General features: G+C 30.8%; 1 protein-coding gene and 1 pseudogene across 1 annotated transcript; one reads left to right on the top strand and one right to left on the bottom strand.

Annotated features, from left to right (window-relative positions):
• The first annotated feature begins 2,309 nt into the window (after positions 1-2,309).
• On the top strand, positions 2,310-5,848 carry LOC107471622 (uncharacterized; annotated as a pseudogene).
• A 1,258-nt stretch (positions 5,849-7,106) lies between these two features.
• On the bottom strand, positions 7,107-15,941 carry LOC107471620 (uncharacterized). Its single transcript, XM_016091114.3, has 15 exons — positions 15,842-15,941; positions 15,664-15,758; positions 15,477-15,590; positions 14,260-14,364; positions 14,067-14,138; positions 12,733-12,845; positions 12,096-12,227; positions 11,183-11,251; positions 9,963-10,050; positions 9,799-9,870; positions 9,095-9,195; positions 8,869-8,986; positions 8,139-8,198; positions 7,917-8,027; positions 7,107-7,235 (listed from the first exon to the last, which is right to left on the bottom strand). Exons 1-15 carry the CDS (start codon positions 15,939-15,941, stop codon positions 7,107-7,109), a joined length of 1,479 nt encoding a protein of 492 aa, XP_015946600.1.
• Between the last annotated feature and the right edge of the window lie 1,621 nt (positions 15,942-17,562).

Below are 17,562 nucleotides of genomic sequence, written 5' to 3'. Positions count from 1 at the left end.
ATTTTACTTTGCATTTTTTTTCGGGTTGCCATGTATCTCGACCCGGCCACGTTAAAATCTAATTAGTCGCAAATTTGAATTTTATTTAAAAATGTCTAATGATTTGTTATATATACGATATTTAAACTATTAATGCTTGTTTAAATAAATAAACTGACCATTTAATTTTTTTAAGATCATAAATTATAAGACTGCTATTCTTAAATGTAAAATTTTTTATTTAAAATATAAAAATTCGACTCTTCAATTATTTGGGAAACAAAAATCAGATCCTCCTATAAATTTTTTGTTTTAAAAAATCATAACAAAATAAATTAGACCCTCCGTTTTGATACTAAAAAATTTTTATAAATTAACTTACAAAGTAATGGACAGGTCCAAATACTGATTTCTATACTAAAATAAAAATATATACACAGCCAATAAAATTGAATTACACTCATTATTTTTTCATAATAAAAAATTTTAACCACAGAAATAGATACAAATACAAAAGAATACAAAAAAAAACTATGAAGACAGCAAAATCAACTTAAAAACAATCTATTTTCATCTCCAATATTATTATTAATAACTAAATGAGTTAATATCATACCATTTTTATAGCTAAAAAAACTCTATTAATAAGAACATCAGAATTTTTTTTAAATAAATTAAAAAATATAATATTTACCGATTTAAATAAACGTATAAATATTTATCAGAATATATTTTGAGTCACATCTCGAATGTACTGTCTTCGTTTTGTGATACGAGACGCGTTGGTCATATTCCGTGTGCATCCGAGATATGTTTATATTCTGACATGAAACAGTGTATCCGAGATACGTGCAAAAAATCAAAACAGAAACATTGCATTCGAGATATATAAATATATATATGATTTAATTTATTTTTCATGTATATTTATATTCTAATATATATAATTTTATATATTTGTAATGACTAATTTTAGTATACACGTAATATAACTATATTTTTAAAGAGCTAAATAATTTGGTTTTAACATATATTCCTAAATCACATATTAACTAAACATTATTTTATTTTATTTTGTTATAAAATTTTATGAAAAAAGTATTTTTAATACCCATATATTAATTCTAAAAATAACAAAAACAAACAATTTAATACGGATAGGGAAAGGATCTGATAATCAAACATTATAGAGTAAAACGAAATAAATTAAGGGGCCCCCTCCTATCAATAATAATCAATGTAGCATACAAAAATTATGTTACAATTTTTAATGTAAATTAAGAAAATATTTAATGTTAGTTTTAAGTTTATTTTGGATTTTATAAAATTATACCTATTAAAATACAAATACACATAAAAAATAAACTAAATCATACATATATTTATATACAATATTTTCATAACATCGTATCTTGACTATATCTTGGATGCAGTGCTTCTGTTTTGCTTCCTTGCATGTATCTCAGATGCACTGCTCTATGTTAGAATATGAGCATATCTCTAGTGACGGACCCATAAAATTTATGTTGGGAGACAAAAATAATACACATTACTATCAAAATATATATTAATTTATATTTAAAAATATAAAAGTGCATATTAATTATTCGAATAAAAAAAAAACCAAAAATTACATTAGCTGCTAACTTTTTCTGCTTTAAATTTTGAAAGTACTTCTCTTCTTGTTTTCATATTTTGAAAATGTAGAATAATTGTTTCATTATCAACTTGACTGAATATCTCTCTTTCTGTCATTTGTATCATAATTTGAAATTTTGGTCGTTCTCCAAGATCAGTTACCAGACTTTCCATATTAAATTTTAAGAACTTCTTTTTATTATAAGAGACTAATGGAGTGTCTTCAGATTCTAATGGTAGCTTTCTTTTGAAATATTTTTCCATTACTATTTCTAAAAATAAAAAATATATATTCTAAATTAGTAAATTGATCAATTCACTTTAAAAATTTATATGCAATAAAATTACGTAAATACGCCAAAGCAAAAATCGTTTCAGCAATAAACCAGATCGTATTTTTATATAATTCGAACCAGGTTGGTTCGAACTCTAATTGTTAGTAAATCGAACCAGGTGAGTTCAAATTAGGTTTTTTTGGTTTGCAATAAATCGAACCAGCTTGGTTCGAATTAAGAATGAACGTAATTCGAACCAAGTTGGTTCGAATTATAGAGAGAGACGGTTTCCGTGTAATTCGAACCGGGCTGGTTCGAATTACACAAATCATAGTTCGAACCAGACCGGTTCGAATTAGTGTGAGACTGGGCTGTATATATATGGTTCCAAACGTGAGTTAGTCTCATTAGAGGGAGATGGCTAGTGAGGAGAGTTTTGTGGTTTTGGTGCACCACAGAGGATCTGTTAATAGAAAAACTCGTTCCGGAGTAAAGTTCACAGATAAGAATCCTCTATGTATTGTCGTAACATCTACGACGAGTTATGATGACCTTGTTAGCGCTGTACTAATAAAGCTCGGTATGGATGGTGCGAAGCGGGTAAAGAAGTTTTTCTATCGCATTCCAGTCACGGTGCTACAGAATACCGTGAAGTATGATTGCTTCACGATTAATAATGATGTGGACTTGCAAGTAATGTTTCTTTGTCGGCGGCAGTTTCCGGAGGTGAGGACACCGGAGTTGTTGGCACGGCTGGTTGATGTTGTATCCAGCTCCGGCGGTTCGAACCGGAATACGAACACGTTAGCGAATCCAGCAGGTTCTAGTTCCCGGCCTGCCGTTGCTTCCTCGTCCGTCCCTGTGTACGAACCAGTGGTCCAACATGTCGCCTCCCCATCTTTCGCTGTTGACCTCAATGGCACCGAAGGCGACGAGGTAGTGGAAAGGGAAAATTTGCCGAACGCTTTAGTGGGAGTTGCACCTGTTGGCGTAGGAGACGGTTTTTTGGACGATGAAGATGAGGATGACGTCGAGCCGGATATGATTGACGATGATAGCGCTGATGATATTGGAGCGACTGGGCCTGCATTGGAGGTAGGTGGTTCTAGCTCTGGCACACAGCAGTATCCACCACATTTTTCCTCGTTGGACTTGGACGCCATGAGACATGAGGGGGTTTTAGGGCACGCTGTTGGATTCGGAGCTAGAGATGCGGAAGGGACTACTGGTCTGACAGAGTTCCAGGTTGGTCAGCAATTCCAGGATAAAGATGAGGCCCTTTTAAGTGTGAAGACTTACAGCATCCGGCGAGGGGTACAGTACAAGGTGGTGGAGTCCGATCACCGCCGGTATGTGGGCAAGTGTTCCGAGTTTGGGAATGGGTGCACATGGTTGATTCGACTTAGTCTCCGGCAGCGGAAGGGCATTTGGGAGGTCAAACGATACAATGGACCTCACACTTGTCTTGCTACCTCCATCTCGAGTGACCACAGGAGTTTGGATTATCATGTGATTTCGGCGTTCATTATGCCAATGGTTAGGGCCGATGCATCCGTAAGCATCAAGGTGCTCCTGAACGCCACGGCAGCGCACTTTGGTTTTAGGCCGACTTACCGGAGGGTTTGGATGGCGAAGCAGAAATCTATTGCCCTCATCTACGGTGACTGGGATGAGTCTTACAACGACCTGCCTAGGTGGGTGTTGGGTGTGCAGCTGACGATGCCTGGTAGTGTTGTGGTCCTTAAGACGAGCCCGATTCGAGTTGGAGGACAGGTGGACGAGTCTCAAGCGTACTTCCACAGGCTTTTCTGGACTTTCCCGACGTGCATCGAGGCATTCCGTCATTGCAAGCCGCTAGTGAGCATTGACGGCACACATCTGTATGGGAAGTATGGGGGGACGTTGCTCATCGCGATTGCACAGGACGGGAACTCGAACATTCTACCTGTCGCATTCGCACTAGTAGAGGGTGAGAATGCGGAATCCTGGACATTCTTTCTCTCGCACCTTCGACAGCACGTGACCCCGCAGCCCGGTCTGCTGGTTATATCGGACAGGCACAACGGCATCAAGGCTGCGCTTGAGGCCCCTGACGGCGGTTGGTTACCGCCATCTGCGTACCGTGCATTCTGCATACGACACGTAGCGGCTAATTTTGCCCTAACCTTCAAGGGCAAAGACGCTAGGAGGCTACTAGTGAACGCGGCGTATGCGAAGACCGAGGTTGAATTTGATTACTGGTTTGATATTCTGTGATCTGAAGATCCGGCGATGTGTGAGTGGGCGAACTGGATTGATTACTCGTTGTGGACTCAGCATCGTGATGAGGGGCGGAGATTCGGTCACATGACGACGAACATCTCCGAGTGTGTGAACTCTATCCTGAAGGGGGTCAGAAATCTCCCTGTAGCATCCCTGGTGAAGGCAACATATTGTAGGCTTGCGGAACTGTTTGTTCGCAAGGGGAGAGAGGCTGAGGCCCAGATGGGAACAGGACAACAATTCAGTCAGCATTTGGTGAAGTGTATTGAGGCCAACATGAAGACGGCCAGGTGCTTCACGGTGACGCTGTATGACTGGGATAACTCCGAGTTCACTGTAGCAGAGACCACTCCGACTGGTTCTTTCTCCTTGGGTACTTACAGAGTATCACTTGCCTCTCGGACATGTGACTGCGGGTACTTCCAGGCTCTTCATTTCCCGTGTCAGCACGCACTTGCATGTTGTGCATACTCACGGGTCACTTGGACCTCTTACGTTCACAGCGTCTATCAGATTAGCTCGGTGTTCAGTGTGTATCGGATGGGATTCACACCTCTGATCCCGGAGGGCTTCTGGCCACCTTACGACGGGCCCACGGTGATTCCAGACCCTGACAAGAGGCGTGCCAGAGAGGGTCGTCCTAGATCCACTAGGATACGGACGAATATGGACGAGGCAGATCCGAATCGGCCAAAGAGGTGCGGCCTATGTCGCCAACCCGGACACACACGACGTAGTTGCCCACAGGTTGGAGGCTCGTCTCAGACAGGACACCATTAGTATGCATGTTGTTAGTGTTAGCATTATTTACATTAGTGCGCATGTTGCTAGTCTTAGTGTTATTTACATTAGTTCGCATGTTGTTAGTGTCAGTATTATTTACATTAGTGCGCATGACTTTTAGTTTGATTGTTGCGAGTAGTAATGAATACGGCTTCTTTAATTATGAATAATGCTACATTTTCCGTAGATGCACAATTTAATAAGAAAAAATAAACACTAAACTGTTTCAAGATTCATTGATCATACATAATCAAAGTCCCACAACACAAATAAAAAAAAACATAGGTGAACAGACTATAACATAACAAAAAAAGTACAAATCACTATCATACATGATTGAACTTTAAGGAAAAAAATACATGAAACGTGAATCATCTAAACAGATGCGACCCAGTACCACAGCGACGGGCTACCCGTGCCCTCTGACCTCGGCGGATAAACGGCTCCTCATCCTCGATGTCATCCCCATCATCCGGTGGGGCAGGCTGTGCTGGTGGCGCAACATGCAGGGGTGCCGCCGAAATTCCTGCGACAGACTCTGATGCAGCGTATTCCGTTCCCCATGAGCAGAGTATTCCGTTCAGGTCTTCCTCGGAGAGAATCTGGGTCATTTTCTCTGAGATTTTGTGGGGTAGGGGGTAGGAATAATAGTTCGAATGAGGGTGATTCGAACTCCTTATATAGCCGAATCACCCATAATTCGAACTACCTTGGTTCGAATTATGGGTGATTCGGAGCACGCCAAGGGTAATTCGAACCAGCTTGGTTCGAATTACATGGTTTGGTTTCCAATGAATAATTCGAGCTAGGCCAGTTCGAATTACGTGCAAGAAGAGTTCGAACCACCTTGGTTCGAATTACGTTCAAACTTCCTCTCCCTTAATTCGAACCAACCTGGTTCGAATTATTAAGGTTTGTAGTTCGAACCACCTTGGTTCGAATTACATAAAGATAGTGTTTGGCTTATTGCTGAAACGATTTTTGCTTTGGCGTATTTACGTAATTTTTTGAGTCAGTTGGCTTATTATGGTTTTTTACCTTATAGTCATAGAGAGCTATATAAAACAAAATAAAGAATTTAAAATTTACTTTTTGATGAAGAGAAGATGACTACTAGACAAGAAATAGAAAAAAATATTGAAAATATGAAACTAAGAAAAGGGTTTAAGAGAATAAATGAGTGACGGTTGAAATTTAAAAATAGAAAAAAACTAAATTTAATTAGGTTAACTAATAGTCAAAATCATAAAAAGATAAAATAAGTTTAGATTTTTAATAATTGAGCTTAATTTATTTGTAGTGGGGTCATTTAAAATTTAAAATGGAACATATTATATATATATTTAGTTTAAAAGTATCAAATGACACTGGGAGTACTTGCCCCATTCTCAAGCTTACTGTATTCAAGATGTTCTCTTGTTTATATATCGGTTGCACCTGGGATATGACCAGTGCGTCATCATTGCATTTGAGATTTTGTTTTTCAGTTTCTCCTGTATTTGAGATATAACTCTAAATATAACTTGGTAAATACTTACATATTTATTTAAATCAATAAATATTATTTTTTTAATTTAAATAAAATAATTTCTCTATTTGTTTCTAAATATTTTTTATTCTTTTCATTCCAAATATTATAAATTACTACCAAAAAAAAATTCAATCAATTATTTCTTAAGCTCCTTTTTTCTATTAGGCTCTCTTGTCATGCATTTTCTTACTAGAGTCCTAAAATATCTATATCCTCTTCTTTATGTAATTGTTTTCGTTTATCACTATTATTATAAATGTGTGATTTGCAAGAGAAAAAAAATTGGTACCTAAATATATTAAAAAAATTAATTTTAATTTTAAAAATCAAAATTTAAATTAATTAAATATAATTCTTAATTTAAATGATTACAAAACCTGAAATGCAACCCGTTATTTACGTTATCCGTATCTCAAATTTTGTTCACTTAGCGGAATTGTTAACACATACATAATTTAACAAACAATAATTTCCTCTCAAACAATTATGTATCTCATATAACTATGCAACTAAACTTGAGTATTCGAAACGTTTGCACACATTCATGTTAGTGGCATAGTATGATAAAATTATATTGATGTAGAATTTTACATATTGACATATCGCATAAGTTTAAAGAATAGTTGAAAACAGAATCATCAGGAATTAGAGTTAGAGTTAGGATTAATGGTTCCTTGTTTTGCCTTAAGGACAAGTTCCTCGGTAGTGGTTCCAATGATTTCATTTGCTCGTTTCAGCCCAACACATATATACCTACCAATCACGTCCTATATTTAAAAAAAAAAAAATACTCAAATCAACAAAGGTAATTATATGGCTAAAAAATTTAGATATAGAGTAATTAGAATAATATATCTTAACATGATAATTTTTTGTGTTTTTTTAAAATTGTGGAAAATACACAAATTGGACGGTTCAATTTCTACTTCTCTAATTAAACAATTCCACATTTGAGAATAACACTTCAGTCCACGTTTTAAAAAACACTACTACTATCCCAATATCAAAAACAAAAAAGTTTAATTATATATAGAGTTAAAAAAAACTCACCAAAAAAAGGTAGAGTATACCTATGGCCATAGTAGCTAAACAATTTAAGTAATATTTAAAAATGTTATTAAAATTACATTTTTTTATTTTGATAATTTTTTTTTATTTTTAAATTAAAAATTGTTAAATAAAAAATATTATTTTATATATAGTTTCAAAATGAAGTTATTGGTTTCAAAGAGCCTCTAAAGTATTATAAAATTTTTGAAGTGACTAAGTTAATATAAGATGGAGTTTAAAGTGATGATTATTTTATGGTTGCTAAATTATCAAAAATAATATTTTTTTAAATTAAAAGTATTTTTAAATATTGAAAAAATATTACTTTAATTTTAGTAACATTAGCTTAATAGAATTGATGAAAGACATAATGAGTTTAGGAGGAAATTAAATCTGACCTGGGTAACAATTCCTAGCTTTTCTAATTTTTGAATTGCATCATCCACATCAAAGTTACAAGTTTCTCCAAACTCTTCCCGAATCAATTCCTCACACCAATTATCAAGACACTGATTCAATTTGCCATACAAATTTATAAGTAGCATTAGCAACACCCTCTTTGTTTTTAAATATTATAAAACACAAATTAAATTCCTCAATTAATATTGTTGTATAAATACCTCTCTTGAAGCTTTTCCTTGTTCCATAAGAATAAAGAATGAAATTATTACCTCCTTAACCTGCAAATAAACATTTAAGATTTGCATCTTTTAAGATACATGTAACAATTAATAAAACATCTCACGATATATATTTGAGTAAAATGACAAATAAACTCTTAAAAAAGAAAAAAAAATCAATAAAATTTTTTAGGATAGCAGATGTGGACACACTATCTTTAAATTAGCTTATATAATTATGGTAGAAAATTTTAATTTAAACTAATTTATCCATATTTGTTATTCTAGAGGACTTTATTGATACTTTTTTTTTAGTCGGTCTAAAATATAAATCTTTAAAGATTTAGACAAAAGGACAAATAGATCATTAACTTTTAGTTCGTGAATATTTAAATCCCTGAAAATTCGAAAATACATTTAAGTCATTAACCTTCTTAAAATCTTGACAAATCGATCCTTCTATTCACTTAGGTTTATTAGACTCAACGGAAAAATCAAACGTGGCTTCTATAGAACTAATTTGGTCGACAAAGATACACACGTAGGAGAGTTTTTAAAATAGAACAAATTAATGGAACAAATTAGATCTAGGGATCGATGTGTCCAAATTTTAAAGAGATAAAACACTTACTGTATTTTCAAATATTCAAAAACTTAAACATTTACAAACCAAAAAAATCAGAAATTAATTCATCCTTTTCTCAAAAATTTATTTATTTTTTTCACTCACTTCTTGTTGAATTACGTCGTCACATAAATGGAGAAGTGTAGCCTTTCCACTATCAAGTTGTTTGTCATACATTGACTTTGTAATCAAATTTTGGTACACAACCAAATTTTGTTGGAACCTATTTCAAATAAAATATAAATAGCAACGTTAACTAAACCGTCAGAATTATTTTATAATTTGACATATTTTACTAAATTATTTAATAAACTTTAATTAAAATACTTACGTGAAATATGTCTTAGCACAATAACCAATTAATGTGGAGAGAACAACTCCAATGACTTTCCAATCAGTTGTGCTCGTTTCAAGTGTACTAATTACAGTAACCTAAAAAAAATCTGTCACTAATTATTATTCAGAATATACATACATATTTAACATCTCATAACTTTTTATTATACTACTAAAAAATTTAAAGTTTGATTATTTTACTTAATTATTCTAGTGGCAAAGTATTTAATTGAAAAATAGGTGATCAATATGCATATATATACATATATGAATACAAGTGATTGATTTTTTATATGTACATAATATTTTTTAAGTTAAATTACACAATTGATATGTATACTTTTAGTGAAATTGTAAATTAGACACCTTAAAAGTTTGTAATTGAGTCTCTAAAGATAATTAAAATTTACAATTTAGTACCTGCCGGTCAAAAAGTATTGATTTAACAGAATATTCTCAGAATATGTTGAGAATATTATGTTAAAATAAAAAATATACTAAGAATATTCTGTTAATCAAATATTTTTTGAACGACGGGACTAAATTGTAAATTTTAATTATTTTTAGGGATCCAATTACAAACTTTTAAAGTGTAGGGACCAATTTATAATTTCACTAAAAATATAGAAACCAATTGTGTAATTTAATCTATTTTTTAATCACAAATAATCTAACAACAACAACAATGATAATACTAACCAGTCCAAGAACAGCAGAAACAATAAACTTGACCCAATCCATTGGTGTCAAACCTGGATTCTTTTTTTCTGGCTATCAAGCACAAAAATTTTTAGGTAAAGATACAATTGAAATAATACTTTCAGAAATTAAAGCTTCATATATATTATAATAAGGTAACTCACAAGAACTAATTCCAAATCAGCCATTGGAATGCTTCTGAAATGCTTTACAAATATTCCTCGGTCTATTTTCGACTTTGAACTTGCTTGCCTAAATAAACAATTGTTTCTAATTACAAGTAATTGAGAAGTTTACTAAAATTAATTTATCAATTCCACGAATTAAATTGTATATGCATGAGAGACCAACATTTTAGAGTACCTTAAATTCCTCTATATTTATGCGGTACTAAGGTAGCGTTTGTTTTGAGATATTGAGATTGAGACTCAATATTATGTTTGTTGGTTCTGTCTCTGTCTCCAAAATTTTAATAGTTTAGTACCTCCAAAAAGTGGGAACACAGGAGACTAAAATTTTTAGAGATTGAGACTGAAACTTTAATAACATTTTATACCTAAAATATCTTTATTTCAATTAATTAATTTCAATTTTATCCTTTGTACAAATTAAATTAGAATTTTATTCTTATTTCAATTTCTGTCTCCTACTTTGTACCAAATAGAATACTAAAATTTATTTCAATTTCTGTCTCTTAATCTCTGCCTCTTAATCTCAGTCTTTTTGTGTCTATCTCTCCACCAAACGTTACCTAACTGAATTTATGTAGCAATCCCTTATATTCACGATTTTTATTAATTTGGTCTACACTAAGCTTCTAATTGCATTATAATGTTCTTCGAGATTGAGTTTCGAGCCTGGACCCTTTCTCGGTGTTGATTTAGCACTTTTTTATCATGTTGAATTAGGGTAAACGATGACATCCAATAAAACCGAAAACAACGTTATTTTACACATTATGATTAAACATAAAGGGGGTGCTAAATAAAAATGTCTATTGTTTCACACTAGTCCAATATGATAAAAATGTGTCAGTTTACTGAGTCACGCTGAAAAGAGTTAAAAGACTATTATGATACTCATAGCTCAATCTCAGAATCAGTATAGTACAATTGGTATCTGAAATATTATATTATTAGTAATGATTCTAACAAACTAGTATTTTTAATGTGAAATTTTTTCTTTGAAATTTGAAAATTGGTATATACTAAACAATAGCTATTATATACTAAACGATATATATTTTTTGGGCTAATCTTTATTATTTCTATGTATATTAACAAAAAGGTTTTAGTTTTTAATGATCATTCTTTTTATTTAAAGATAGAATAGTTTGTCATAAAATATTAGCACAATTGATACTAGAGATATATGGTAGTAATACCTGTAGATAACAATTATTCTTTCGAATGTAGGTTCTTGGATTTTGGTCTTGTTTAACAAATTGCCAAAACTGTAAATTGTAGCAAATAATTTAGACAAGACAATCAAAATATTAAGCAAAAGATATATCGATATGAATAGGTATATGAAATCAACTATTATTAATTAGCCAATAGTAGTTAATTTTTTATTATAAAATTCTCTTTTATTAATCCTTATTTTTTAAAATGTTTAGCATTATTAGAATTTAGAATTTAAAATTTAGAATATAGGTTAGAGTGGTCGGCTACCGCAAGTGGTCAGCGGTGGTAGTGGATGGCCCGTGATGATGGATAAAATTATGGTATTAAGAGAAAGAATGAGAAAAATGTATATAGGGTTGGAAGTGAGTCAAACCAGTTCATGAGCCAACTCGAGTTCGACTCGTTAATAATTCAATAAGTTGAATTTCTGAGCTAGTGAGCCGAGTTTAAGCCTAGAATTGAGTTCATAAATTAAATGAATCGAGTTTAAGTTTAAATAAGTTGAGCTCATTAGATCGTGAGATGGTTCGATTATATGTATATATATATATATAATTATTAATACACATATAAAATAATAATGTATAATTATATACGTTAATAATCTTAATTATTTAAAAATTTATATTTATTATATATATATATGAATTGTATCTATATATATATATAGCAAGAACATCAATAAGAATCAAATGATATTAGATAGTTAATTAAATTTTATGTTTAATATCAGCTCATTTTTAAAAAATAATTTTATTTATTTTAAATTTTAAATCCTAAATCATAAATACTAAAATTGGGTACCTAAAGTTAGCTAGTTTCCTATATATTTTGGTAAAGATAATATTAAAAGGAGAAAGAAAAGAGAGAAAAATAGAGGGATAGGAAGACCTCAAAGGCATATTTTCAAGGCGTATTCGTTCATATGCGTCTTCTTGATAATCTTCTGTGTCTGTGTCGTCATTATTCTTTTGAGCATTCTTATGATGTCTTTTAAACCTTTTTAAGAAAATCTTTTCCAACCTGCATGCATGCATTCACCATATATATGTCACAAAACTTTATCAAGATACCCATACGTTCACATCTAAATTATAAAAGTTCTATTGGCTCTTGACTCACATTGTTTATTAATAAAGATTGTAACCATAAAAATTTATTTGTTTTTTTTTTAATTTACGTGCAGTTATTTTATATAACGTTCATGGTTAAAAACTGTTATATAATACTTTAGTCAAATTTATTAAATTATCTAACAATTTTTAAATATTAATTTCACATGAAGATCAAATGAATTTTTATTTTTTCTTTAAAGAAATTTTTTATGAGAAAAGTTAATTATGTTTATATGAAAAGCACTTTTTTTAATAGATAACTCAATAAAATTTACTAATTTTTTCTTTTTTCTCAATAAACATGCTTTTAGATTTGCTTTCAAAGGTGTTTCCAAAATTGATGTTTAAACTTAATAGTAATCAAGACTTTGCAATTAATTAATAAATAAATTCATGGTGGAATAATTGCTTGCCTGGTTTTTCTCAATAAATAGGCCCAAAATCTAGCAATGAGCATATCCACTTTCTCCATTATAAAGAAATCAATTGTGCGATCGATTCCAATTCCACGTCTAAAGATAACATACTAAAATAGTAGCAAGTGTTAGTTATTCATTTTTATAAATCACTCACAAACTTGAAAAAGCAAAAAAAAAAGGACAATAATTTTGATTGCTATTGTAGTCTTTTAATTTAATATATATATATATATATCCAAAAAAACTTAGGTATAGTTTGTTTTCAAATACTGAAATTAAGAAATTAAAATTTAAATATTGTATTTAGTGATCAGAGACTGATTGAGCAAAGACGGGTTGTAATTGTATAGTGGTATCTGAAAACATATCTTGGGGGCGCCCTAAAGCGCTCATGGTATCATTATGAATATACAAACCAAAACTGTGAAAGTCTAAAAATATGCATACCCAGTTTAGATGTGATATGATTGCATCGCGATGCCTAAGGACACGATCTAATAGATCGTTGTATCGAGTAGTTGGATCATAGTCTCCTACCATAAAAATGGCTGCGTGCGCAGCAGCACCAACTATGAGAAATCCACCAATCCACATGTGATGTGTGAACAATGATAGTTGGGTCCCATAGTCGGTAGCTAGGTATGGATAAGGAGGCATAGAATACATATGGTGAGCTACAACAATAGTCAAAGAGCCTAACATAGCTAAGTTAATAGATAATTGAGCATGCCATGAAGTTATTAGGATCTCATATAGACTTTTATGACCCTGGCCTGTAAATGGACCCTTATGGGCCTCTAAGATCTCTTTTATACCATGACCAATCCCCCAGTTGGTTCTATACATGTGACCAGCTATCAGGAAAAGAATCGCAATAGCTAAATGATGGTGCGCAATATTAGTCAGCCATAAACCGCCAGTTACTTGATCTAATCCTCCACGAAAAGTAAGAAAATCCGCGTATTTTGACCAATTCAAGGTGAAATACCGAGTATATAAGCAGTGATTTCAAATCCAGAGGTTAAATGTACTCTGGCAATTTTCAATTCAAAATACAAAATTTAAATCTATTCAATATCCGTAGAAAATAAAAACGTGACTAAAATTTCTGAGAATAGAAACTAAAATTTTAATGATATTTTTAAAAAAAATATTTTTATTTAACTTTTTAAATTTTAAATTCACCTTTTAGTATCTATATTTATCTTAAACTAAACATAACAGTGAGACATAATTCAGTTTAGTATATTTTACAATAAAAATAATAACATAATAAAACTACTTTATAAATAATATATACTAGTACTACTATTAGATTTAAATTATACCTTATCAGAAAAATCTGGAAGGTTGTCACGAGGATGTCTTTCGAAATATTTTCTCAAAAGTTTCTTATCAAGCTACATTCAATAAAAGAAAAATGTTATTTGCTACTTAAAAACAATCAAGCATATCAAATAATAATCTAGCTAGGTATCATATATTAATATTGTACAATATAAGAATAATTGCAAATTAAACCTTAGATTCATCAACGGTAATGGGAAGATTTAAAAGATATTGGCCTGAAAGAGCTACATCAATCTCTTCATCAGTCGCAATCTTGAAGTTGCTCTTTTCCATAACCTGTATTAAGCATTCACAAATATTTCTATCTTGTAACATGTACTATCAACATCAGCCTATCATTGTTTATCGGAAAAGTATACGGAACCAATTAATAATCAGTCAAGAATGGAACAATATAATTAATTATAATTAGTTTTATTAATTTATAATTTAATTTATTTTTTAAATTATTGTTGACCACGTTCAAAACATGAGGAAAGATACGCTAATGATAGGAGAGAATCACGGAACTGTTTTATTAATTTGTAACACATAAAACATAAAAATTATATCCAAAACCATCCAATTTACAAGAAAAAGAAACATTCGTATGCCTATCAGTAGCAACATTCGGTTAAAGTCACCGGTGTCTCTGGTTTACCAATTAGCGGATTCTTGACTTATATAGAGTTGGTTCCCTAGCATTGTTGTTTATATCATGATTCTGAGAACTAAATCAAATTGATTGATTCGTTCTGATTTGATTACTAAATCAGTTTGGTTTAAAATAAAAATCGCTTGATAGTAAGTCAATCAAAAATTGATTAACTAATTAAATTGGTGCGTTTTTTAATAATTAACCGATTTAAAATAATAAATCACAAAAAATTAACCTTTTTACAAAATTTATATATTTTATACATAAATATATTAAATTTATTTTTGGTTAAATTTTTAAATCATTTAACCTTTAATTTAGAACCTTAGTTCATATGGTTAGGTATATTTTATTAAAAGGCTATACTTTGATGGAGGTTAAATTATATAGTTGGTCCCTATATTTTCAGTGAAATTGTAAATTAGTCTTTATATTTTAAAAACTTGTAAGTAGGTCTCTAAAGAGAATTAAAATTTATAATTTAATCCTCACCAGTCAAAAAGTGTTGATTTAACAGAATATTCTCAAAATATGTTGTGAATATTCTGTTAAAATAGAGAAAATTTTAAGAATATTCTATTAAATCAAACACTTTTTGAACGACAGGGACTAAATTAAAAATTTTAATTATCTTTAGGAATCCAATTACAAATTTTTAAAGTGTAAGGACTAATTTGTAATTTCATTGAAAATGTAGGACCAACTGTGTAATTTAACCCAATGGATAATGATAGAATCGAAATTAAAATACCTGAAAGAGGAATTTCAAGAAATTTTGTTCAAGTTGATCAATTTCTTCATTGGATAATTTTTGTTGCTCTAACTTGGAAGCCCCATAAACAGGATCAAAAAGAGCATAGAGTTGCTGTGAGGCCAAAAAGAAATTAATTAGTTTCCATAATGTTTATGGTAAGGTAAAATATAAAAAGAATGAGTACCATCATATCCTCAAACTGCAGATGATACCATGCTCGAATTGTATACTCTATTCTCTTACACAGCTTCAGAAATTCAGCTCGGTCCGAACCATGTTCTACACATTATTGTCAACTCTGTTAATTAGCAACTCAAACTAATTAACACTTAACACTATTTTGGAATGAAAAGAAAACTTACTAATAAGATTGGCCAATGTCAATATAAGTCTTGGTTTAAGAATAGGAATCACAGATTCACGCTCTAATCTTATCACTTCATTGTTCCTTTGGTGAGCCATGCATGCATCTATTTGCAATTGGAATTCAACTAAGAGATTGCTTATTATATCAAATCACAGTCTTGGTTACACAATATCATGGAATATGCTAAGATTCATGCATGCTTCAAGTAACAAGAAATGCTAGAAACAAAAATTTGGGTTCGATTTCTACGGAAGAGGAATTCTCATACATGGCCATTATTTATTCTTTGCAAGAGATGTGCGCTAAGAAAAATTCTCATAAAATATATAGTTTGAACTATTCAAAATTATTATTCTCCTTTTTTTCAACAAAAAGAAATATATTTTCTTATTGGTCAACCATTATGGTTTGCCAACGTCTCATTCTAAGTAACATGGGAATGTGAAATAATTTCCTATTATCCGCTATGTTTGATAAAATTCCATGGAATAAATAATTTGTTATCTTTTACTAATCTTAATTTTTTGTCTGTCACGGTATTTTCTAGTTCGGTAAATTATAAATTAATCTGTTATAAATTTGAATTGTATGTATAAAATAAAATTCGAACTTTTAACACCTAATTAAATAAACAAGTGAATTAATTATTCGATCAATTTAAATTAATTGTATTAGTTGTTAATTAATCGAGGAATTCATTCTCTTGATTAAGGCTGGAAGTGAGGCGAGTTGAGTCAAACTAGACCAAACTCAATTTGGACTCACAAAAATTGAGCTTGGTTCACGGTTCAATTCATTAACAATCGAGCCTATTTCTTAAACTCAAGCTTAGGTCATTAAAAGCTCATGAGCTAACTCGAACTCACGAACTAGTTTAAATAATAAAAACATAATCTAGAATTCTATATCAATAAATTATAATTTATATATATTAAAAAATATTAATTTTATATGTTGTATATCTATTAATTATAAATTCTTTATTTATGTCCTACATCAAAATCATATAAAAAATAATTATAAAATTTTAAATAAGAACATTAATATATGTAAAATTATATATTATTATTTTATATGTATATATATAATATTAAAAGTATAAACTAAATGTATAAAAAATATGTGTATTAATAATTTAATATATATAATCGAACCAACTCATGAACTAATGAGTTGAGCTTATCTAAGCTATAAGTTCAGCTCATTTAATTTATGAGCTCAATTCCAGGTTCAAGCTCGGCTCATAAGCTTATGAGTTCAGCTTATCGAGTTATTAGTGAGTCGAATTCGAACTGGCTCATGAGCTGACTTGACTCACTTTCAGCCATAATCTTTGTCTATAATAATAAGTAAAATGAAAAAGGAAAAGTATAGGTAAACAATGAAAATATTGAATAATGTAAGCAATAGATATATTAGATGTTCATTTTACTTGTGTACGGATGATTATTTTAATATTAAAATTTAGAGGTTTAATTTAAAAGTATAATGTACTTTTATTTGATTGGTAGTTGTTCACATTATTCAACAAAATTATTGTCCTCCGACATTTTTCGAATGAAAAATAAAGCAAGTAATTAATAGTGAAAAATAAACAAACAATCAAGTTAATTAAAACATTTGGCAGTGTGGTTGCTTTTTTATAATTTACATAAAAAGCCTTTGACTCAATATAACAACATCCAAATTAAAGAGCTTAAAATTCGGCACAGTTTT

This window comes from Arachis duranensis, chromosome 10 (genome assembly GCF_000817695.3).
Source record: "Arachis duranensis cultivar V14167 chromosome 10, aradu.V14167.gnm2.J7QH, whole genome shotgun sequence".
In the NCBI taxonomy this organism is placed as follows: domain Eukaryota; kingdom Viridiplantae; phylum Streptophyta; class Magnoliopsida; order Fabales; family Fabaceae; genus Arachis; species Arachis duranensis.
This window is presented reverse-complemented; position numbering and strand designations above follow the sequence as displayed.

What these genes read in the sequence shown, in the direction of transcription:
- LOC107471620 (XM_016091114.3), bottom strand. Translation starts at nt 15,941, where the DNA reads ATGGCTCACCAAAGGAACAATGAAGTGATAAGATTAGAGCGTGAATCT. An exon ending in TATTTATTGAGAAAAACCAG is followed by an intron (nt 12,228 to 12,732) that starts GCAAGCAATTAT and finishes GCATGCATGCAG; the next exon opens with GTTGGAAAAGATTTTCTTAA. An exon ending in AGCTAGGAATTGTTACCCAG is followed by an intron (nt 7,236 to 7,916) that starts GTCAGATTTAAT and finishes TTTTAAATATAG; the next exon opens with GACGTGATTGGTAGGTATAT.